This window comes from Agelaius tricolor, unplaced genomic scaffold (genome assembly GCF_023055355.1).
Source record: "Agelaius tricolor isolate 1412-34295 unplaced genomic scaffold, bAgeTri1.0.p SCAF_1, whole genome shotgun sequence".
Taxonomy (NCBI): Eukaryota; Metazoa; Chordata; class Aves; order Passeriformes; family Icteridae; genus Agelaius; species Agelaius tricolor.
In genome coordinates this window covers 79,880,648-79,903,105 of record NW_027269261.1, presented here as the reverse complement: position 1 = coordinate 79,903,105, position 22,458 = coordinate 79,880,648, and the positions used below count along the sequence as shown (strand labels likewise).

Below are 22,458 nucleotides of genomic sequence, written 5' to 3'. Positions count from 1 at the left end.
ATCAATATGTTCATTTTTTTCCCATAACTTCTGGAAGACTTTTGTCATGCCCAATGATTGAAAAGAATTAGAATCATAGCAGTTATGAGAACTGAACATTTAATTAGCCTAGAAATGAAAAAAAAAAAAAAAGCAAACAAAAAAATCCCTAGAAAATGGTTATTTCAGCTACAAATCTTCTCAGTGTCTTTTTCTGGAGTGCTTTCAGTAGAGACTCGCTTCCTCCACACATGAATTGCTTTTTATATATCACTAAAAATGTTAAAGAGAAGTAAAGGAGGAATCTTTGGCTAACCTAAAGAATCTAAACATTTAGGGTCCAATACCTTGACCTACATGTTAGCTACCTAAAGCATTATTTACATGGCATCATTCAGGATGCCTTACATCAGCTGCTTCTTCCTAGTCCTGAAGACACTTAAATCTTTCAGGGGTCTTCATTTAAGGTTCTTGGAAGTGTCAAATGCTCTGCTTCTGTGCATGACCAGACCTGCCTGCCCCCAGCATCTCAAACCCTCTCAGTTTATGACAGGTCATGTGGAAAACCAAGAGCATCCTTCTGTTTAATTTCTTGTAGGGGCTTCATTTACAAAAAAACATGAGTTAAAAATACACCATTTTTGGAAGAAAATAAGCCCCCAGTAATAGCAGAGTTTGCCTAAGTATGACAAATACTCCTAAGTATTAGACAACTCAGCTGGAAGATGAGAACTGGATAACCCCCAGTGAGGGGGCTCGACTCTCTCTTGCAGAGATGCCTCTCAGAGGCAGGTACCCAGTGTTTAGACACTTGTTACCTTCAGAGCATACCTGGATTAGAAATGCCTGGAGGACTTCATTCCACACAACCTGTGAAATACTCCCAATGTCTTAACCAAGCTTAAGGCAATGTAAGACAAGCTCAAGGGTTGCTAATGACTTAAAGCCACAGCTACACATGAAAGAAGAAGCATCACCAGGAACGTAACCATCGTTATTTTGCAGACTCCTGCACCACATATTTGTTATGTGAAGCACTTAGGGAAGTGCCGGAAACAAGAGTTTCCTAGAAGTCTTTAATTATTCCAAAAGATTCAGACTTGCTGAAGGTAGTCAGTGTTTAATAAAAACAAATGGCTTCTGCATTATTTGTGCCAGTTTAAAAGACAGCAAGGAGATGCAAAGCTGCCCTAGTCAGAGGTGTGACAGAGCTTTTAGGGCACCAGGCGCAGCAGCTCCCTGTGCTCCGGGAGGGAGCCCCGGCCCCTTGCACCCACCCGTGGATGCGGCGGCCGCCTCGCTGCGCTCCGCCCCGGCCCTGCCCGGCCGCCGCTCCGGGCACGGCCGCGCCGGGAGCCGCCGGGAGCGGCGCGGGCACGGGGAGCGGCAGGGGCAGGAGAGGCAGCGGGCAGGTAAAGCAGCGGGCAGGGGAGGCAGCGGGCAGGTAAAGCAGCGGGCAGGAGAGGCAGCGGGCAGTGCCCCGCGGAGCCCCTCACAGCCGAGCTAGCAGCGCTCGGGCACGGCGGGGCCCGGCGCGGGTGCCGCACCCGCCCTGTCCCGCACACCTGAGAGCAGGACGTGTGGCGGGGATACTCCGCGGGAGCTCGGGAAGGAACGGAGGATTGCGGTGTGGTGCCAGCTGCTCGCTCTCCTGCCCTCATCTCTTTGCTTCGTACCACAGTAGTTGTCCCTCTGTTCTCGCTACTGTTCCATCTGTGTGGCTCTGCCGATACCGTCCCTGTACGCCAGGGCTTGCCTTCCTCCAGCTCCTTACTATCGAGCCTGGGAGGAAAAAACACAGAGGAGAGCAATATTCTGTCCTGCCAGTGGCATCTTTTGCAGCCTCTATGTTTAGCAGAGGTCTTGCTTTCATTTTTCCTTGCAAATGTCCAACAATTTGAGAGAGAATATTTATCAAGCAGAAATCCTTTATTACTTTTGGGTGGTTTGGTGAAACCTCCAAGCTCCCCAACAGGCACTGAACTTAAAGCACAAGGCAAATGGAACAGACTGGGAGGGAAAAGGGGAGGAGGAAGCTTAATTTCTTCATGCAGAAACTGGATGGAACAATCCTGAGAAGGAAGGAACAGCCACACTCTTTCCGTGACATTCTGGAGAAGGTCATGTTCCATTTCAGCCTGAGACGCACAACTGACTCAATTCTCCTGGTGTTTCTGAAGAAAATAAATCAGTGATCTGTTCTAACTCTTTCTGTTCTTAGGGAAGGACACATTTTTTGTGGTGCTCTTTTAGCCACTTACCTGCTTTGAGTTTCTACAGTGACCAGCAGTGAAGGGAAAATATTAGATCATGTCGGAGTTCTGGCTAATTTCTGCCCCAGGAGACAAAACAAATCTGCAGGCATGGGAGAGAATGAACACTGTGACATCTAAATCCAACCTGTCCAGCAACAGTAAATTCCATATTCCAGACTTAAAGGTAAGTGAGGAAGGGGTTTGTGTATGGGCAAAACAGCAGCATTAGCCAGGGCTAAAGACTTTTGGGATAAATATGGGATTTATCATTTGGGATAATATGCAGAGCGTAGAAGGAGTCTGTGGTTGGGGGATGAGTTGTGTTCAGTCAACTGAAAATTGATCAGAGAGAAATAAGTCATTGTTCTTGAAGCTGCTCTTCACATTGGAAGGGTAGATGTATAAGGAGTAAACATGAGTGAGATGTTAAATAGCTGATTTATTGCATTCCATGTACAATGTGCTCCTAGTCATCAAAGTCATACAGCATGGGACGTCTTGGATTGCTAATGCAAAGGGAGCAGCTGACTATCCACAGCCATTGCAGCAAGACTACTGACAGAGAAAAGAGTGTTGCTTTTTTGTGTGCACAAAAAAGAGATTGATAAGATTTTTATCATCCATGGACCTTATTTTTATCTTCTGTGGACCTTACCCCATTGGTGGTGGTGAGAATCTGCTTATGTTGAAGGAAGTAAAGCATTTGGAGTATCTGAAGATGCCCATTTCCATTCTATTTGTTCCACGTAAAATTTATTTCTTCTCCCTTAGATTGACCCTACATAATGTTGAGCTGGCAACATTACAAGAAAAGGTTTGGCAATATGCTGCAATATGATAAATATGGGGTTATGACTGACAGTGATTCAAAAAGCAGATGTTGGTCAGAAATGACTTTGTGAGAGACTTGCTTTGGTAATAACAGAAACACAGACAGATACCCACTTTTGAATAAGTGGTTTCCCTTTGTTCTCCTAGTACATCTGACTTGTTTGTATCTGTGCATTATTTGTGTGCTTTTCCAGTCACTATTTTGTCTTGTTAAAGACTATTCTATGGAGCTTGATGATAGAGGACAAAGTGAAAACAGGAAGAAAGACACTGATGTGTAATCTTGAGATTACACATACTTTTTTCCTGTATTGGAAAAGGCTTTTTATGCCCTAGCTCTTGGGTAAAGGAATTGCTACTATTTTCCACCAAGTAAATAAGGTTCTGCCAAACTGTTAAATTCATGTGTACTAAGGACAAGTCAGTCCCCTTAAGGCTCTGCCAACAAAAGCCTTAGACAGAGTTGTGCATCTTTCACCTAATTCTCATCTTTTGCACAGGTGGGGACACTGGATGCTCTTGTTGGTCTGTCAGATGAGTTGGGAAAACTTGATACCTTTGCTGAAAGGTAAAATAGATCTTATACACCACCTACAAATGAGAAACAGACATTGTTTTTATGGGATGGTATGTCCTTGTGTTCACCTTGGTCTGACTCAGTTCAGCCTGGACTACAACTGGACTAAAATGGATAGGCTTTATTTAACCCTTGTGTTGATTGTCATGGAGCTATCACAAAAAAAGACTCATTCCTTAAAATTTAGATTAATTATATCCATGGTTGCTTTGTCAGCACAGCAATGCATTTGAGTGGCAGTGCTAGGGAAGCTGTGTCTCATAAGGAAACTTTTAAATGGTGGGTTGTGGGGTTATTTTGTTTTGTGCTTTTGTTTTTATTTTAAAGAACATCCTCCCACCTCATCCAGAAACTTGATAAAACAACATTTAGAGAATGTGAAGCCCTCCCTGATCTTGTTTTGACAGAATATTTCTATTGAACCTTCTATCCCTTTTCAACCAGATAGAGGACCTCTAATGATTATATTCATTTGAATGAAGTCCAGACTGCTCCCTCTCAGGCTTTTAAACTCCTTAAAAACCAGAATATTGACTCATATTGCATCGAACCTATTTCAGCAAAGACTCACATGATCTCCCTGCTGACAATTACCAAGTCTGCCTTTTGGGACAAAGTGACCTGGGCATACAAAAGAATAATGTAGTACAGCAAGCTAAGAAAATGACAGGTTTTAAGATACTTCATAGCACAAGGTAGACTTTGAGGCAATGAAGGTATAAACTGCTGGGTTTTTCTGCTTTGTTCTACTTTTTGCTTTGGCAGCTTACCTAGTTTTGGTCACAGACACATGCATTAGCTCTGGGTCTTTTTGCCTTTTTTCTCCCAGTCCAGACTGATAAGCATTTTCTGTCTAAATATGCTCAATCCTTACATAGATCTTTGTGTGGCAGTTGCAAAAACCTACAGAAACCCTGATATAAACTGTTTGCATCTATGCTAGGCAGTTTAGGTGAATGTTGGTCTGCTAGAATACATTTCTCCATAGGATTTTTTTTCCTGATTTTCCTACAGTGCTACACAAGGGTTGTATTAGAATGATTGCATATGATAATTCTGGCTTGCACACAAGATTGATCTTTTAGAATCATAGATGCGATTCATATCTCGAGTTGAAACGGACCCATCACCATCATTGAGTCCAACACCCTGCTCCTCACAGAACTACCTAAAACTAAACCATACTGATTCTTCAGGACTTTAAGCAAGGCAAAGCAACTTAATTTGTCAACAAAACCATCTCCATTGTGACCCTGCCAAAGATACTGCCCCATATTCTTTGAAACATGTTCCAGTTTCTTCAATTATAGAGATTCTTGAGGAAGTGGAAAGGGGGGCAAGTTTGGGGAGAGACAGTGCCCATACCTGCTATCTGTTCTAATGGAAAGTGTTGGATGATCCTTGCTGATCCTTGTGGATCTCTTCAAACTCAGAATATTCTGTGATTCTGTCTCTCTAATCAGGGTAGCGGATAGGAAGCAGCTGTGTGTTCTGGGTTTGAGGGCTGCCAGAAATTATCAGAACTGATTTTTCAGAAAGGCATAACTAATTCCCAGCTTTGTGAAGCATTAGGAGTTCTGAAAAGCTGAGTTCAGAATCCATGTAAGATCGTGGAGGGCAGTTAGAAGTGAAATGTCAGTAGGAGCTCCTTTGGCTCACTGGCTCCTGTTATCTTTGTCTTTACTTGCCAGCACCATACAGCTGCTTGTTCAAGCTGAACACCACTTTACTCCACTAATTGTCCCTTTAATGCCAGTAATGACTCTTTCCCTCTGATGGGCTCTAGGGACACAGAGCAAAGGGGTCAGTGAGGCCCATCCACTGTAATCTGCTGAGGCAAGGACTCTTCCTGTTTGTCTCATTTGCCTGTCAAGATAGGTAATCAGGAAAAAATCAAGATTTAACAATAAGAAATATGTTTGGAAAAATAAGAAAAATACATTAGAGTAGTAACAGAGAATAACAGAAGAATCAGATGTATTAGCAGACTGAGTCCCACAAGGGCATACAAAAGCATTTTGCATTAAATAAATGCCTCAGGTTTTATGTCTAAATTGTGATTCAAGGGTTAAAATGCCAGGCACTCTCACTTGGTTGAAGTAAATGGCATCCAGAGGGTTACAAGCCTGTTCAGATGACCTGAGCATTTATGTTCCTGGTTCTGTGAAAGAGCTGCCTGCTGAACTGTTGCTGGATAAACACAGCTGCCAGTAAAGCCAGGCAGTGCAAACCTGTCAGCGCTGCCTCCTGCCAGGACAGCAGAGAAGGGGCAAGAGTTTGCAGGAGCTATTGTTTCCACATACTTTTATTATTTATTTACACAGGGAGGAGGAGTGTTTTTCCATGTCATCCTGTGGTAGCGTGGAGCTCTCTCAAAAGCTGACAGTTTCCTCGGTCACTCTTACCCAGGGGTTCTCTCTGGTGCTAGGTCAGTGGCATACCTGGGAGTGGCCTCAGATTGCAGGACTTCTGCTCCCTGCAGTGTTTTGGAGGCCTGGTGGGTAGCACCCTTTCTTTCTCAGTATCATTTAAAGAGTGTTAGACTTTTTTTTTTTTTTTTTGGAAGCTAAAGACATTGCAGCCATTGCAGAAGCAAAACATTAGTCTCAAGACATAATGGTAGGTTAAATGGAGTTACTCCTTTTACAGATTTTTATTACTACTTCTTGAAGCAGTTTTGCTGAAATTCTCTTTTTATAATGCATCATTTGATCAAGATATTTGCTCAAGATGGGATTCATCTTATCTAAAGGCAGATATCTGATACTTGGCTGTGAAAACTGTCTATTGTTGGATGTCAGTGGGGCTCCTCCAGGGGTCTGATTCCTGTCATTTGCTCCAGACATCAGTGGTGTGGAGGGGATAGGTTCTGTCTTTGCATGGGAAATATACTGGGTGAGTGAATCCCACTTGCTTTCACAGGATGCAATGCAAGGCACAGAGGCTAAGGCAGGACTGGAGAACATTCCTCTGGCACAGTGTATTACACACAGTGTGGCTGTATCCTGCTGCAGGGACCACGGGATGTGTGGGTGGGAAGGGAGCCAAGCCTTGCCTGGGCAGGTAGGACTGTCAGGTGCATGAGAGCACACACCTGTCCCCCCCCATATCCATGGAGAGAGGCCAGAGCTGTCTCCCACCTGTCTGTCAGCCACCAGATGCACTCAAGAGTCATGAAAGCAGCTCAGGCCCTTTGGAGAAGCTCCTGGTTTATACATGTCCCTGTGAACTGCTTTCTCCATAATGTCTTTAACCTCTGCTATGCTGTTGGTTTTACCAACTGCTGTCTTGTTACATGTTCTTTGGGAGACAAAACCCAGCTCTATCTACAAGCTGAAATTTGCAGAAGTGCTTGGTAAGGTTGCAATTGTCAGGGAAGCTTTGCCTGGATCCCTCAAACCCCCCCCCAGCCTGAGTGTGGGAAACAGGTGCTGTACCCTAACAAGCCTCAGCTGGGTCTCTATGGGGCTGCAGCCAGGTGGTGAAACAATACAGCAGCTCTGAGAAAGGGAGGTGAACTGGAGCACAGTAGTATAGATTCCTCCTACAGGCACTCTGAATTGCCTCTGTCCAGGGTCATGGGAAGAATGATTTGAGTTGAAAGGCTACTTTAAAGATCCTCTGGTTCCAACCCCCTGCCATAGGCAGGAAAACCTTTCATTAAACTAAGTTGCTCAAACCCCTATCCAACCTGGCCTTGAATGCTTCCAGGGGCTGGGCATCTACAACTTCCCTGGGCAACCTGTGCCAATGCCTCATCACCCTCATAGTGAAGAATTTATGTCCAGTCTAAATCTTCTCTTAGTTTAAAATTGTTGCCTCTTGTCCTGTCACTATAGGCACTGGTAAAAAGCCTCTGTCCAACTTTCTTATAGGAGCCCTTTATATATTGAAGCCACAAGATCTTCTCTTCTTCCAACTGAATTGACCACAAACAGCACAAATTTTGAGTATTGCATTCTTGGCAGCATCAGCAGTCTCAGACTTTTCCTAGCTATCATAGGACTGGAAAACCTTTCCCAAAACTCTAAGTTTCTTCACAGTAACAAAGATAGATGCAACTGCTTTGCAGCACATGAAAGAAAAATCCTCTTTTTTGATGCTTTCCTGGTATATATACCTTACCCAAAGTCCTTTTTCGGCTCTTGAAAACCACAGGACTGGTCACAACACCACATGGTCCATCCACATAACAGTGTCCAAACACTGTAGATGCCTTTTCAGTCTCCAGCTCATCTGCAGCTGTAGTAGTCTCCTCTTAGTAAGGAAAGAAAGAAAAATAAAGTGGAAATGAAGCCTGCTGTTACACTCCCTGTCACAAGGCCAAAGATTATGTCCACTTTGTGTTTCCACCAATTTAATGGTCAGGCAGTAACCTTGTAGCTTCTGGGTTCTTTACAAGGTGCAGTCAACCTAGGACAGTTAGGGAACCACAGGCCAAATTCTGTGAATATTTTTGAGTGTAGAAGGATACTTAAACAGAAAGTTTTGCAGCCTGTATGAGACAGGTACTTTGACTAGAGACAGAGGGAGCTACTCCTAGAGGGACTTGATTAATCCATTTCTTAAAATGAGCAAAGAACAAGTAGCACTGTTGTCATTATAGTGCAAGAGTTCTATTGTCATTACATTGCAAGGGTTCCATATTGCCAGAGTTCCATACCTCCTTGATATCTCTTGTAGGCAGCTCCTCCAGGCACTGACTCTTCCTTGTCCTCACAGCAGCCAACTGACTCCAGTTCCCACCAATCCACTCTTTTATAACACTCTTCTGATTGGCTACAGGTGTGGCCTGTTAACATCAGGCCTGCTCCTAATCCTTAATAATTGGCTCAGCTGCAACTCTTTAGGGAGTAAGGTTACTTTCTATACTCCCTTTATTTACTTGTGCTCTATCCCCCTACAAGTCCCCCTTTTTCTTTTAATTACAGAGTTGCAGCATTCCTAGAAAGACATATTCAAATAAATTAACATTATGACACATTCATATATTTCATTTAGAACTAAGAGCTATACAAATGTTCAGACAACATATTATATATAGTACAAATATATATATATTTCTGAGTGTTGGTTCAGTTTTGCAGCTTTTCTCAGTTTACAAAGTACTTATCTTCAAAATCTTTTATACTCATATTTAACAAATACTAATAGCTGCAATTGATATATTTTTACCAATAGTTTAGTATTCAAGTCCTTTCCCCAAATCTACGGGGTTATACAGTTGAATCCTGTTTCCCTGAATCTACAGAGCCACATAGTTTCGTATTTAAGCTCTTTTTCTCAAATCATGTCAGGATCACCATTTGTTGTCATTATAGTGCAAGCGTTCTATTATCATTACATTGCAAAGGTTGCATACCTCCTTGATGTTTCTTGTAGGCATCTCCTCTAGGCACTAACCCATCCTTGTCCTCACAGCAGCCAACTGACTCCAGCTCCCCTCAACCAACCGATCCACTCTTTTATAACACTCTTCTGATTGGCTACAGCTGTGGCCTGGTAAAATCAGGCCTGTTCCCAATCTCTAATAATTGGGGCTCAGCTGCAACTCTTTAGGGGGTAAGATTACTTTCTATACTACCTTTATATACTTATGTTATATGCTCCTACATGGCACAGTGGAGACTGTGTTCTCTGGGTGGGGGGGTGTCTCTGCACAAATCACTACTCTGGCCTGGGTGGAAGGATTTGAATCTAGCTCTCCTACACTTTAAAGGAGTGTCTTGTCCACCATGCTGAAAGAGAAGAGAGAAGGAGTCCTGCAAAGAAAAGGAATAAGAAAAAAATTCCCCATCAAGCAAGATAACACTGCTATTTTCCCCTGAGTATTTTCTAGAACCTTTTCTCAGGGAGCTCTAAGGATTTCTTTAGCATCCTATGGAACAGATCTTTAGTGTCTCTATGTAGCCTCCTTTGCCTTCATTGCCTTGGGGGTTTTAAACATGAGTTTCTTGCCATTCTTGCCTTCTGGTTTCTCCTATGCATAAAATGAGTGTACAGAAGACTGAATCTTGATATTCTCTAAGTCCAGAACACAGGCAAAATGACATTACCTCTGTTTTTGCAGAGATCAGTGTATTTAGAGGTAAGACATTTAGTTCTGCATTGTGTCCTAGATTTTTTATTATAATTTGAATTGCAAATTAACCTGCCTTTCTTCAGAAATGTTTTGTTTGGGCATTTCTGTGTTTATTAGATCACTGTGAAACTGTTTTTTAATAATTTTGTTTCTTTGCTAACAAAGCTTCTTTTGTTACACTTAAGTGTAATAAAGAAAATAGCCCAGTACATAGGAGAAGTTATGGAGGACTCAAAAGACAAAGTCCAGGAAAATCTTCTGGCCAATGGAGGTAGGTGCTGTGAATGTGGGGGTTTAAATGCATTGATGCTGCTTTTGCTTGCTTCAGAATATGAATATGTGGAATTGAAACCCTCACACTTCAGAAAGGACAACCATCAGCAACATTTTATAAGAACGTGTCTAGCCTGCTCCTATTTTTCTCAGCAGAAGCTGACTTTGGAGTGAAGATAAAAGTAAGAGACATCCTTGTTCACTCCTAACATGACTTAGCACACTCCTGTGCCCTGCCTGGGCTTGATTTCTTAAGGGCACCTAAATCACATTCTGTATGGTTGTGTGACAACTGTCAGTGATCTGTCAGTAATTTGCATTCCCCAGCTATTCTGGAAAAATACAACAAAATTGGATGTGGTATGCATACTGATTACAGACTTACAGCATGATGCTTTTGGATAAAGTAAGAGTGTACACTCCATCTCCCTTTGTCTGCAATGTTGTACTTCAGACCTGTATTAATAAAGGATGGGGAGGAAGTTCTTTTAGAAATGTCCTTGAATGATATAAAACTGATGCTTGATGGCTGCAAATGTTCAAGAAATACAATAATCCCATTTACTGTGTTTCAGGGCTAAAGGATAAAATGAAATGTCTCCAAAGTATGTTGAGGACTGATGGTTGTGGTGTTGTTACATGCATGCATTTGTGTATATTAGTGCTAGACACAAGTCTTGGTCTGGTTGTAGAGATACAGTGATCAGGTTACGATGGATTTCTCAAGTAACAACCTCATAGCTTGATCACGATATCCCTATGACTTGAGAAACAACAGGTTTCGTTTATTTCCTTTGTTTCCCCTTTTTACACCAATTTTTTCCCTATCAGCTCTGCATGTGTTCTATTAGAAGGATATGGAAATTACTTGCATGTCTTACTAATTTCTCTGCCTGGGTTTGGTCATCCAAACAAATCATATTGAATTAGGGCATTAATCTTTTTAAGATTACTGACGGCATCTTAAAAAATGAAGTTAGCTTTAGTATATGAGGATTCCCCTAATATATTCCAGTGTCAGTCTTCATAAGCATCAGCAACTTTACTGGACCAATTCTTCCTCCTTCCCTTTCTGATTAGTAAAAGAACTATAAAGTTGAACACTTTCTTGCAGCTGTGAAATCAGAAACAAAATTATAAGACATGATTTCTTGTTGCACAGTCCTATTTCATACTATTTGACCATCCCAAGATTGTTTTAAGTAACACTGGCTTTAGCTCATGTGTATATAACCCCAATAGCAGTTGGTAGTGTCTATGTGTCTAAAAAGTTTTTTTGCTAGATTTTTAGGAACAAAAATGCAAAATAGTAAAAAATACAGCACTTTTAGTTACATGAACTTGCACACACACACACACACACACACACTCAGCTTTCCAGTGGATAACAGTTGAAAGCAGCCACATGCAAATTTTCCTCTTATAGAGGGAAATGTGTGCTTGTGTAATATAGAAACTTTTAATATATCATAACAGCATAAACAACCTTTCTTGAAATGTAAGTAAAGCTGTCCTTCAAAGATTCGTACCAAATTCTCTTCCATTTATGGAAATGTTAAACCTAAATGAATTAAAAAATTTGGTAAGTGGTGGAGCCATTCCTTATAGTGAGCCCAAAACAAAGCAAAATGAGAAGCATAACAATTTTGAAGAATTGAGTGTTTTGGAGAGGAAGTATTTAACATTGTGTTTTAGAGCTGGTATGTAAGTTAGATTGTGAGACATGCAGGCTGTGGGTTCCCTGGGCAGCTGTGAGCTGGTAGGAATAATCTCTCCTGGGTGGGCAGCTGTGTGAAGCCTTTTAGAAGTGACTCAACAGGTTCCATAAATGAGGGATGACATTCCAGGAGCATCAGGGTGCTGGGGCTGCTTGGCATTTTAAAGACAGCTGTGCCAGTTCACAGTAGTTTGTTCCATCCCCAGGATCAGGCTGCTTAACTAACCTGCACCAGTGCCAGCTACCACTGGCAGGCTCACTCAGGAGTGAGCTTGAAAAACTGGGCTGAGAACTCATGCAGTGCTCAACTACCCAACATTTGGATGCTGCTGAGATTCAAGGAATGTGAGGATAGAAAGGACATGTGAGGTTCTTCAGGGAACTTTTATATCTCATCAGCTATAAATCGGTCAGTGTCTGTCTTTAAAGAGCCTGTGAAATCCTTGTGTACCCTATGCTGAAAATGCTGTGTGAACTTTGTTGCTGAAGTATTTTTGACCTGTCTGCCTTCCCCACAGAGATCACGAGCAAGCATCAACAGAGAACTGTGCATGCAGCAGCTGTGTCATAGCTCTCCCAGTCTTCTGCTGTTTTGCCCCTTTTCTACACCCTCCCTGTGCAGGAAAATTTGCTCGTTCCTGATGGGGTATTAGCAGGAAGGGTTGGATCTTTGCCCTATGACTCTTGACCATTGAATGTGGGGGACGTTGACACAGCTGTGGTTTTGCAAGAGGGGGAGAACACTGCCATGGCAAGTGCTCTCTGCCTTCCAGGCAGTTTATCTCTTGCTAAGAAGCCTATTTCTCCTAACATAAGATTTTCCATGCTTTGGAAATCTAATAGGGTAAACTGACTCTGTTGTGGGGTGAGAGAAGCCCATGGAAAGGATAGTGCTCTCCTGCCAAGGGTATTCAGTATCACATGAGACTGCAGAGTACCCTCAGCCTGGTAGTATGGCAATTACACAGTTTTTCACATTCCTTCTCAGGCATCTTGGTTCAAAAAGTTTTCCCCTAAACCTCAAAGTCTAGCCCATAAGAAATTGTGCTCAGACCTTGCTGTGGGACTGAATTAACTCTCTGAACAAGGCAGCAAAGAACACTGAAGTGCCCCAGCATGCATGTCCTTTTACTTGTCACCTTGACCTTGTTTTGCTCCCTATCACCTTAGAGCAACTTCCCAGACATTCTCCATATCTACTCTCCTGGTCTGGAAGGAAGCCCACCCTTTAGGTGACATGCCTCTGGCCTCCTTGTCTAGACCTTGAGACCCTGCCTGCTGCCTTCCCCTTGTCTCCCTAACTTTCTGGGGGGGCAGTTCCAGCCCTTCTCATTGTGGCAGGATGCATGACTTTACCCCATCCTAGAAAGGTCTGCAAGAACACTCTGTAGTGGTGAGTTCAGCATCCAAAGGCTCTCAGGACTCAGACAAAGAACTGTTTGATTTCATGAGCTGCTGGAGGAGAATTTTTTATTTGGTACCATAATGTAAGCCTTAATGTTTCCTAACATTAAGAGCCCTTGATCTTCAAACAGTGAAACGGGAAAACCTTGTTCTAGGAGCTGGGTGTTGTATGTGTTCATTTCCCCTTCATTCTGGAAAGATGCTGTGGGTCCCTGTGGTCCAAGGGTGCTTTATTTTGGGGGTTGCATGCACAGGTCCTTGCTGTGAATTTCTGTTCTTGGATGCTGTGACTGGATTTATCCATTATATAAATAGCTTCTAGCTTTGTGTGAAATGGGGACCTCTGTGTGCGAAGTCAATGAGGAATTCCTCATCACACCTGCATTTGTTTGATTTCTAGTGAGCACTTGACTGAATCACAGAGAAGTGACATCTGTTATGGTCTTAGTACCTTTGATCAGGCTCTCAGCAACCCTGAATATTACTGCTGATCCCAGGCACAAAGTATTTTTCTGATAGCTGTTGCTGGGATTAAATTCAGGCATATTGCAGAAATCTAGATTGAGATTACACTGAACTGTTTTTACTGTGAAGAAGAGTAGCTGTACACTGCTGTGTCCCACTGATACAGATAATTTTACACTTTCTCTGTACTGTTAGGTGTAATGCAAAAAAGATTTTTGGTTTAACTTTTAACTTTTGGAGATGTTTAGGAAGTTGATTAGATTGGGCATAGGATCTGTGCATATTTGATCTAGATCAAATCTCTATAAGAATTGAGAAGTGGGCTTCTGGTTAATGCTCTAAAGTTAATCAGAGCTATGCCTAAGCTATAGCTGGGGACTACTCCCCAAAGCTTGACCTGCCATCTGGTACACTATCTGCTTTCATACATCTCTCTTTATTTTCAGTTGACCTCATTAGCTACTTGACACGGTTTGAGTGGGACATGGCCAAATACCCCATAAAGCAGCCGCTGAAGAATATATCAGAAGCATTAGCAAAGGTAAGGTGTACTCCAGATTTTATGATGTCAGCATGGGGAAGTGTGTCTTTTGACTGGTTGTGATCCCTCCCCTCATGGTGGGAGAGGAGCCTTTGCCTTTGGTTTAGGCAGGAACAAGCTCAGAAGCACACACTTTGTACTGAAGCAGTTGATATTACTATTGCAGTAAAAATTAAAATAATGATACATATATTGAAATCTATTCAGTCTGTAAGTATATGGTCCTTTATCAGATTCAGTAGAGTACATTGATATGTTTTGTGCACTTTAATCCCTTCCATTGTCATTTTCTTTTTTTTTTTTTATATATACTGCCATATTCTCCACTACAGAGGTGTTCTTCATGAAATTGTTAGTCTGACATTAAATCAAAAGCCTTCAGGCTAAATGAATTATTTACACTGTCAGTTCATTCAGAAAGGCGTGATGTGCTGTTGTTCAATGTAGGTAACAAATAAAACCATGAACATGCCCCTTAGGTACAGCTCTAGCACACCAACAGCAACAGCTGACTGAACCCTACTTTCTGCAGAGGCCTTTGTCCCAGGGGAGCTCTGACCCTGGCTCTCTTGGCCACAGGCCGGTGGTTTTAGGAGAGCTGGCAGCTGTGTCTCTGTGTTAAGGTGGTAGTTGTGGGACAGAGGTGAGAACAAGGCCTCAAGCACTGCATTGACTCCCTTTTTTCACTTCGTTTTAGCAAGTGACTCAAATAGAAGCAGACCTGAAGACCCGATCGGCTGCGTACAACAACATTAAAGGAAATTTGCAAAACCTGGAGAAGAAAACGATGTAAGTATTTTGCATTGGGGATGCTGTTGTGTGGCTGAAATGCGGGCAGTGTGTGCTCACACCCATTGCTGTGTTCTGGTGGGAACAACTTTTCCAGCTTCAGAACATGCTCAGCATTTAGAGATCCAGTGAGAACAGGTGGTAGCTGGTGTGGTCAGCATATCTCAAAATCAGCTCAGGGAGACTGAAGTTCCTAATAGGATTTCATTGACACTGTGAGCAGGCAGTCTTGGAAAAAGTCAACTGTTTTGCTCTGATGGGACTTCAGGGAGTCAGAAATTAGATGAGCTGTGTCAACTGGTGGGTTCCTTTGCCACATGGAGCTGTGCCCTATGTTCTGAACAGCATTTGCAAAGCTCCCAAAGGAAACAGCTTTGTTTTGCTTGATCCTGCACCTCATCAGCATCCCACTTTTATATTTTTGTTTTCTTTTTTTTCTTCTGTTGGTTCAGGTAATGCACTGTTCAGGCTTCCCAAATGTTCTCTCTCCTGTCTTCATCTGCTTATGGTCTTTGCCTGTGTCAGTGGTGACACCTGGGTTTTTTTCTAGGATATTACTAGGGAGAATGGTAAAATCCAGTAAGTAGTAAATTTAAAACAACTTAGATGATGCTGTGCAAGCCCTCACCCAACACATGCTCGTATATACTATTGTTCCTACTCAGGATTGGGCACAGGGCACAGGTGGCTGCCTGCTGGCCAGGGCTCCAGCAATTTACAGAGGGAGAAGAATGGAGACCTCATGGCCAGGAACAATCCTCCTTGTCATCATTCCATCCATCTTTAAATGCTCTCAACTCTGGTGTCCACCAGTGCCAAATAGCTTGGGTTGAAAAACATTGAATAAGTTACCAGCCAGTTAGTTAATATTTAGACTGGCCCAGGGAACCTCAAACCCAAACCTATTAGTTTAGGTCCTTCTTCACTCCTGCCCAGTGACAGGGAGGGCAGCTCCTTTTCACACCTGGTGCTTTCCAGCCACATACAGCCAGCCCTGGCTATCTACATGTCCTAGGAATTAATGTGATCAGGTGGGCTCAGTGTGTGGAGACCTCCTGCAGGTCCCACCTGTGCATGAGACTGCTGCTCTCCCTGCTGTTCAGCAGGAGTGTCTCAGCGTGCTGGTCCGCAGCAGTCCAGGAATGCCAGGTTGCTGTGATGGCTTAGGTCTGTACATACATGGCTCACTCTGCCTGCAGCACAGTCACACAAGCAGCTCAACAGGCTTCCTGAGAGAGCAGGTGCTTCCCACAAGATGTGGTGATGACTGGGAGTAGATGTGCACTTCCCAAGTATTTACACCCTTACTGTAAAAACAATAGCAGCAGAATGGTGTGTTTTACATAAAGGGCATAAACTGGCTTCCTACTTGTCGGGTCCGGCTGTCTGTCTCTGCCCCGACACGGGTAGAGTGGTTCTTTGGTGGGCGCGATGCAAAGGATGAGTCTGGACTCTTCAGCTTTCGGTCTTCAGGTTGTTTATTATTTCTTATCTACAAAATTTTTCTGTCTGCCCAACAGAGGTCTGATCTGCAGGCAGTCACAGGCACTCTCTGACCACCCACGGGGCGGTCGTGTCTTTTTATACTAAAACCTACGTATACAATATTTACCTTTATTTCCCAATGCTTTTCGCCCATGTTGGCAAGTGCACCTTCACCAGAAACCAATCTCTAAGTGCCAACATCATCACAGGAGATGGAGGACAAGAAGAAGAAAGAAGAAGGACAAGACACGCCCCGATCTCTCCATCTTGTCTCCATAACCCCCCTGTACCAAAAACCTTAAAGTCTATATCTCACCCTCTAAATGTGTCTCTTTTACACCTTGTACTCTAAAGTGATTCTCTTGTCCTCAGACTCTTGTTACTTCTGTGGATGGATCAAAATCAAGCCACCAAACACTCTTGGCAACATTCCAGGGTTTTCGAGACCCCCAAGGGTTCTCCTGGCATCTCTGGACATCGGGAACGATGTGCTGAGATCCCACACCTACTAGTCACCAATATTGTGTCCTTTAGTATTAGTTACTTTTTGAGTCTTTTAGTTGCAGTAAAAATAACAAAACAGCTATTTAAGAAGTGTAGCTGTGTCCTTTAGCCACCTCTTCCTGGGCCTTCTTCTACCCCAGTATAGATTAGCATCTCCACCAACAGCACAATGACCCCAATGTTCCACTGCTGAGTTCCTGCTACTGTTATTTTTACTTTGTCTTCTTCACTGTAGGGGAAATCTGCTGACCCGGACCCTGGCAGACATTGTGCACAAAGAAGACTTTGTTCTCAATTCTGAGTATCTTATCACGCTGCTCGTCGTGGTGCCAAAGTAAGGCAGCAGTGGGTGGCACTGTGTCCCAGGCCTAAACACCACAACCACACCTGGTCAGGTTGGGGCAGCTCATGAGTGCCCATGAGTGCCCTGCTGGGACACAGGTGGAGCCCTTAGCAAAGAAGAAAGAACAATTTCTGCCAAGAGTGGTGCTAGCACAAAAGAGGGAGATAAAGACTGCGCCAAAGCTGGAGCAGGACAATTGGCCTGAGGGTTCTTCATGGTTACAAGTGGGTTCTCAATCTCCTGATAGGAATAGTATGAACTAAAAGAAAACCAGATTTTGACTGCAGCCTAGCCAGTCTCTAAAAGGAATTAGACCTGTTCAACTCACAATCTTTCTCTGCTGTCTGTACCTTTGTAAGTGGCCATACATAGGATGACTGCTAACAATGGGGAAGTTACACCATGTTCTCCTCAGAGCCCTACACAAAACTTTTCCTCTCCGTATAGCCCTGTCCCAACACACACATACGGCACCATCACTCTTCTGTCTCTGAGAAACAGGTCACAAAAAGCTATCTGATGTACGTTTATTGACTTCATTATGTGAGTTTATTCACACTAAAAAGAGATTTCTCTCTTTGCAAACTCCTACCATACCCTTGTTCCCTTTCTCACAGGGCTGGCATTCACCATGAGTGCAGTCTAGCACCAGATCAGCTCTGGGATTGCACATAGCAGATGTAGCACACCTACCCATGGACCAGAGCAGCTTGTGCAGGGGCCCTGGAGCCTGGGACACTGTGTGGCAGCCTGGAAGTATATGCCACATTCTTCCCACCATCAGTTTCCTGATACTGACCGTTCCTCAAGCCAAGATCCAAAGTGAAGACTGAGGCTGTAGTATTGAGGGAAGCATCTCCTCAGCTGGTGACTAGGAGAGGAAAGGATAAGGAGAGGCTTAATGCATTTTAATGACATAACCAAGCACAAAGAGTTCAACCCTTCTACCCTAAGTTATTAGCATAATTAACTACATATATCAAAATTTGCTTTCCAGTATATGGTATTTACTGTGCTTTGTGTTGCTCAAAGGTCAAGCTACGTACAGTGGCAGAAGACCTATGAATCACTCTCAGATATGGTAGTACCTCGCTCCACCAAGTAAGTGAAATTCCAAATTAAGCTCTGTGTTTGTTTCAGAGATCCCTGTCTTGTTTCAGCCCCTCAGACTGGTGGGTCCTAGAGGAAATCACTAGTCTAAATGCATAGGCTCCACATTAATGTATTTGCAATTCAAATAGAAATTAGTTTGTTGAAGGAAAGTACAGATGAAAGAAAGGTCAGGTTTTTTTACAATTAGCTTTTCTTTTCCAGTAATCTATTTGTTTTTACTTTCAACCAGACTGTTGCTTGTTTTTGTGTAAAACAGGCAATTTATTACATTAATTGAGGTATAGTTCAGACATATGCAATCATATAGAGCTTTATGGAAAGTACTTTATAAAAAGATGAAACACTAAATCTGCATTTTAATTGCTTCCTGTTGTAGCATAGAATAATTCAGCATACTGTCATTTGAACTAGCAAAACCATATTAACTCATCCTTTCACCTTGGGTAAAAAAATCTTTCCTAGGACTTAAATATTCCATTACTCAGCTCATGCAGACTATGAAATCCAGTCCAGGGCACAAAAGCTGACCACGGTATTACCTGAAATGCAGAAGGTGGAAAGCATAGAGAAAGAAACAAGCTGTCTTGTCTACTGCCTGTGATATAAACACAAGTGCCTGTAAAGGTGGGGGAATGTTACCAGGAAACACAGAAAAATCAGACAGGCAGGATGTGTGTGTATTCAGTGGGCTCAGGAACTAAACCAATTGAGTTTTACATTGAGATAGAGTAGCCATTGTAAGTAAAGTCGTTGTTCACTATTTCTGTCACAGAGGTTTTGAAAAAGCAGAGTGTTGTTCAATATCATAAATGAAAATAGAAAGAATTGCAAAAGGGGAAGATGAGGTAGGTAAAAAAGGGATGAGGGATTTGCCATGTCAAATCACAGCAGTGGATTTCCCTCCCACAGAATGATTGCTGAGGATGCAGAGGGAGGACTCTTCACTGTGACCTTATTTAGAAAAGTGATGGATGACTTTAAGGCTAAAGCCAGGGAGAACAGGTAAGAAGCCCTGACTGCTGGGCAGGGCAGGCTAGCAAGAGATGAGGATCAGGTGAGGCTTGTTGTGTGTGCAGGATGCTGAATCCATCACTGGTTTTAGGACTTCTTGACTGCTTGTGTTTCTGTTGGTCCTAAAGCCATTGAGAAGGCAGGGTGGGAAGGAGCTGTGGTAGCAGAATGAGTGATCCTGTTCTTTAAGCTCCAAGTTACAGATCCTGGAATTGCCCTTTCTGCTCTCATTCTGCTGGCCTTCTGGGGGTGATTTCAACTCCTACCCTCCCCATACTTTAACTTGTTAAATGGCTTAAATGGCTAGCAACTTCCCATACTTGCTTCTCCTCGGAAAAAAGAAATGAGTTTCACATTGCCTGGACTAAGGCTTGTGAGAGCAAAATGTCATTCAATTGTAGGTTCATGGTTCGAGAATTTTATTATGATGAAAAGGAACTGAAATGTGAAAAGGAAGAGCTGATGAAATTAGCTTCTGACAAGAAGCAACAATATGTAAGTACCACCTTGTGAGTTGGTGGCCCACATAGTGGCAGCCTTTGCTACCAGGATGCCTAAACACCTCTCTCGGAAATGGCTTTATGGTTCCAACTGTACCTGGTGAGCTCCATTTAGCCCATAAAACTGAGGCATATATAATGATAATAATAAAATTATTATAATTAAAAATAATAATGATTTGGCCAAGGTCACTTGAGTTTCTGATAGAGTGGGAGCTACTATCAGGCTGCCTGGGAAGTATCCCAGCAGTCCATGATGGCCTCAGTGGCAGTGCTGGCTATGGAGCTGCTTCACTCAGCGAGGGGATCACAGCACTGTTCTGGTCTCACAGGGCCCCTTACTACGCTGGCTGAAGGTGAACTTCAGTGAAGCATTTGTGGCTTGGATTCATGTGAAAGCCTTGAGAGTTTTTGTTGAATCTGTCCTGAGGTGAGTACACACAGAGTGCAGGCAGAGATTCCTGGGGAAGTCAAAATGTACAGCTCTCTTCCTGGTGCAGTTTCTTTGTGGGAAGAACCCTTACACACCTTGTTTTGTCTTGCTCGAGGTGTGTGCCTTACACACTCCATTCCAGAAGCTCACAGCAGACAATATAGACGTCCACAAAACACAAAAAAGGTGACATACAAATCTGGTGAAAAACGATTTTTTGGGGGTACTTACAGGGAAGGGGAAAACAGAAAGACACTGTTTAGTTGACTTTTGGCTTCAAAAAGAAAAGGCTTTCCAATAAGGAGGCAGTGTTGTTTCTGCAACACACAACCTGGCATATCTGGAGGCTGAGGGGGAGAAGGGCACGAGCAGACAGCTGTGGCCCTTCCCAGCAGATGATCAGGTATGTTGTGTTCCAAGGTACGGCCTCCCTGTGAATTTCCAAGCAATGCTGCTGCAGCCAAACAGGAAGTCTGTGAAGCGCCTGAGAGACGTCCTGAACGTGGTCTTCAAACACCTGGATGAAGTTGCAGCAGCAAGTATAATGGATGTATGTATTTGGACCACAAGTGCACATGCTGTAGCTTCTCTCAGCTTAGCTGAATGAACACTTCCACTGTCCTGAGGTTAGAGCATGCATCTGCTCCCATCTTGCAATGATAGGAGTCCTGGATGCAGCTCTAATGCCAGCTGGTTACAGACTGGATTAGGTGGGTAGGCTCAGATTATGATGCAGATGCAGAGAGATTGCTTATATTTTCTGTTGAAGCATCTGATGTTTACAGCTACCAGAACAAAACAGGTCTGCTCAATTATGGCTGTTCGCCTACATAAAAAGCTTAAAATCTATTATAAACATTCAGATCAACACAAGCAAGAAAAATTAATTTGGAACTAAGACCTAGGACTGTCACACCTCCGTCCTCTGTAAAAGGTTGTCATTTATAATTAACTAGGCCTTCAACAAGCAGCAGTACTTGCTTTCTCCTTCCCCATATCTTGAATGACAATTCAAAAGAATTTAGGCTAAAGCAATAAATGAGGTAGCAGGCCTTCAAAACAGCCTAAAACCAGCAAGCATGGGTCCCATTGCACAAAGGGAAGACAGAGATGAGTTGCTGTAGCAAAAATGCTACAAGTTCGTAACAGCACAGGCATGAATTCTCAGTGTTAATTACATTAGGCAACCTGAAACAAGAAGCAGAGCAGATTCTCAGTGGTGAATTCCTCACCTTAAGCATGGCACATACAAAGCTCCATTGCACCTGTGGGAAAGGAGCACAAAAGCAATCCCCTGGAGCTTGGAACTGCGCAGGTTTACTGGTAACTAAAGTGGTTACTTCCTTTTGCAGCCTGGCATGGACATCCCTGGGTTACAACTAAGCAATCAAGAATACTATCCTTATGTCTATTTCAAGATTGACCTCAGTCTTCTTGACTGCAGTTAAAGAAGAATTGCTCAAGCTTCATCTATTAAGTTTCAAGACTGTCATGTTACTGTAAAATAATCTTTAGCTCCTGAAAGTCAAATTAAAATGCAAATACTGTAGCAGGATGATCTTCCTACCACTTCTAGTAATTTTTACAGTGACTACAGTAAAAGTTATCTCTTATTCATAGTTTTACAAAAACATATTTCAGAGGCAGAGGTACTATGGTAGTATTTATTTTTTTGGTAAATTACAAAGATGGAATATCTACTGGACTTGAATAAAACAAATTAAAAAGTATGGTGGCTAATGGATCTACTAGGTGTGTACAGTCCTCTTTTTCTAACAAAGCAAACTTAAAAAAATCTAAACAGAAAAAGTAGAAAGCATCAGAGCAAAGCCCAAAGTTCCTTTAATTTAACAAAAAAACCCAAAAGCCTAAGAGGAAAGTGCTGTGGAACTTATCATAATATGGCGTACAGTCCCAAGTACTCATGAGTTTAGTTTTTGCAAAGATATTTCAGTTAGAGCAGTTCCATTACCGCTCATCTGCTGGGATGATTTAAGAGTTGGAGCACATCTCCTGCACAGAATCAGCAGTTACTGCTGGCTGCCCATGGTTCTGACACTGCCTTTCACGAGGATGAACTATGGGCAATCTCTTACAGACACCAGATGACAAATATCCACATTATGTTATTTCCTTGAAAGAAGGGGAATCTTTCA

General features: G+C 42.8%; 1 protein-coding gene across 2 annotated transcripts; it reads left to right on the top strand.

Moving 5' to 3' along the window:
* Window positions 1–277: 277 nt before the first annotated feature.
* ATP6V1C2 (ATPase H+ transporting V1 subunit C2) lies at window positions 278–21,831 on the top strand. 2 transcript variants are annotated; one of them, XM_071440836.1, is made up of 13 exons: window positions 278–1,391; window positions 2,201–2,418; window positions 3,566–3,633; window positions 9,910–9,995; window positions 14,030–14,124; window positions 14,822–14,913; window positions 17,138–17,236; window positions 18,278–18,346; window positions 19,268–19,360; window positions 19,771–19,864; window positions 20,202–20,299; window positions 20,723–20,852; window positions 21,655–21,831. In XM_071440836.1, the coding sequence occupies exons 2-13, from the start codon at window positions 2,290–2,292 to the stop codon at window positions 21,748–21,750; spliced, it is 1,149 nt and encodes a 382-aa protein (XP_071296937.1). In that variant the 5' UTR covers window positions 278–1,391; window positions 2,201–2,289; the 3' UTR covers window positions 21,751–21,831. The 2 variants fall into 2 exon arrangements, with proteins under 2 accessions (XP_071296937.1, XP_071296946.1); XM_071440845.1 differs by lacking the exon at window positions 278–1,391 and having other exon boundaries at window positions 1,835–2,418.
* The last annotated feature ends 627 nt before the right edge of the window (window positions 21,832–22,458 follow it).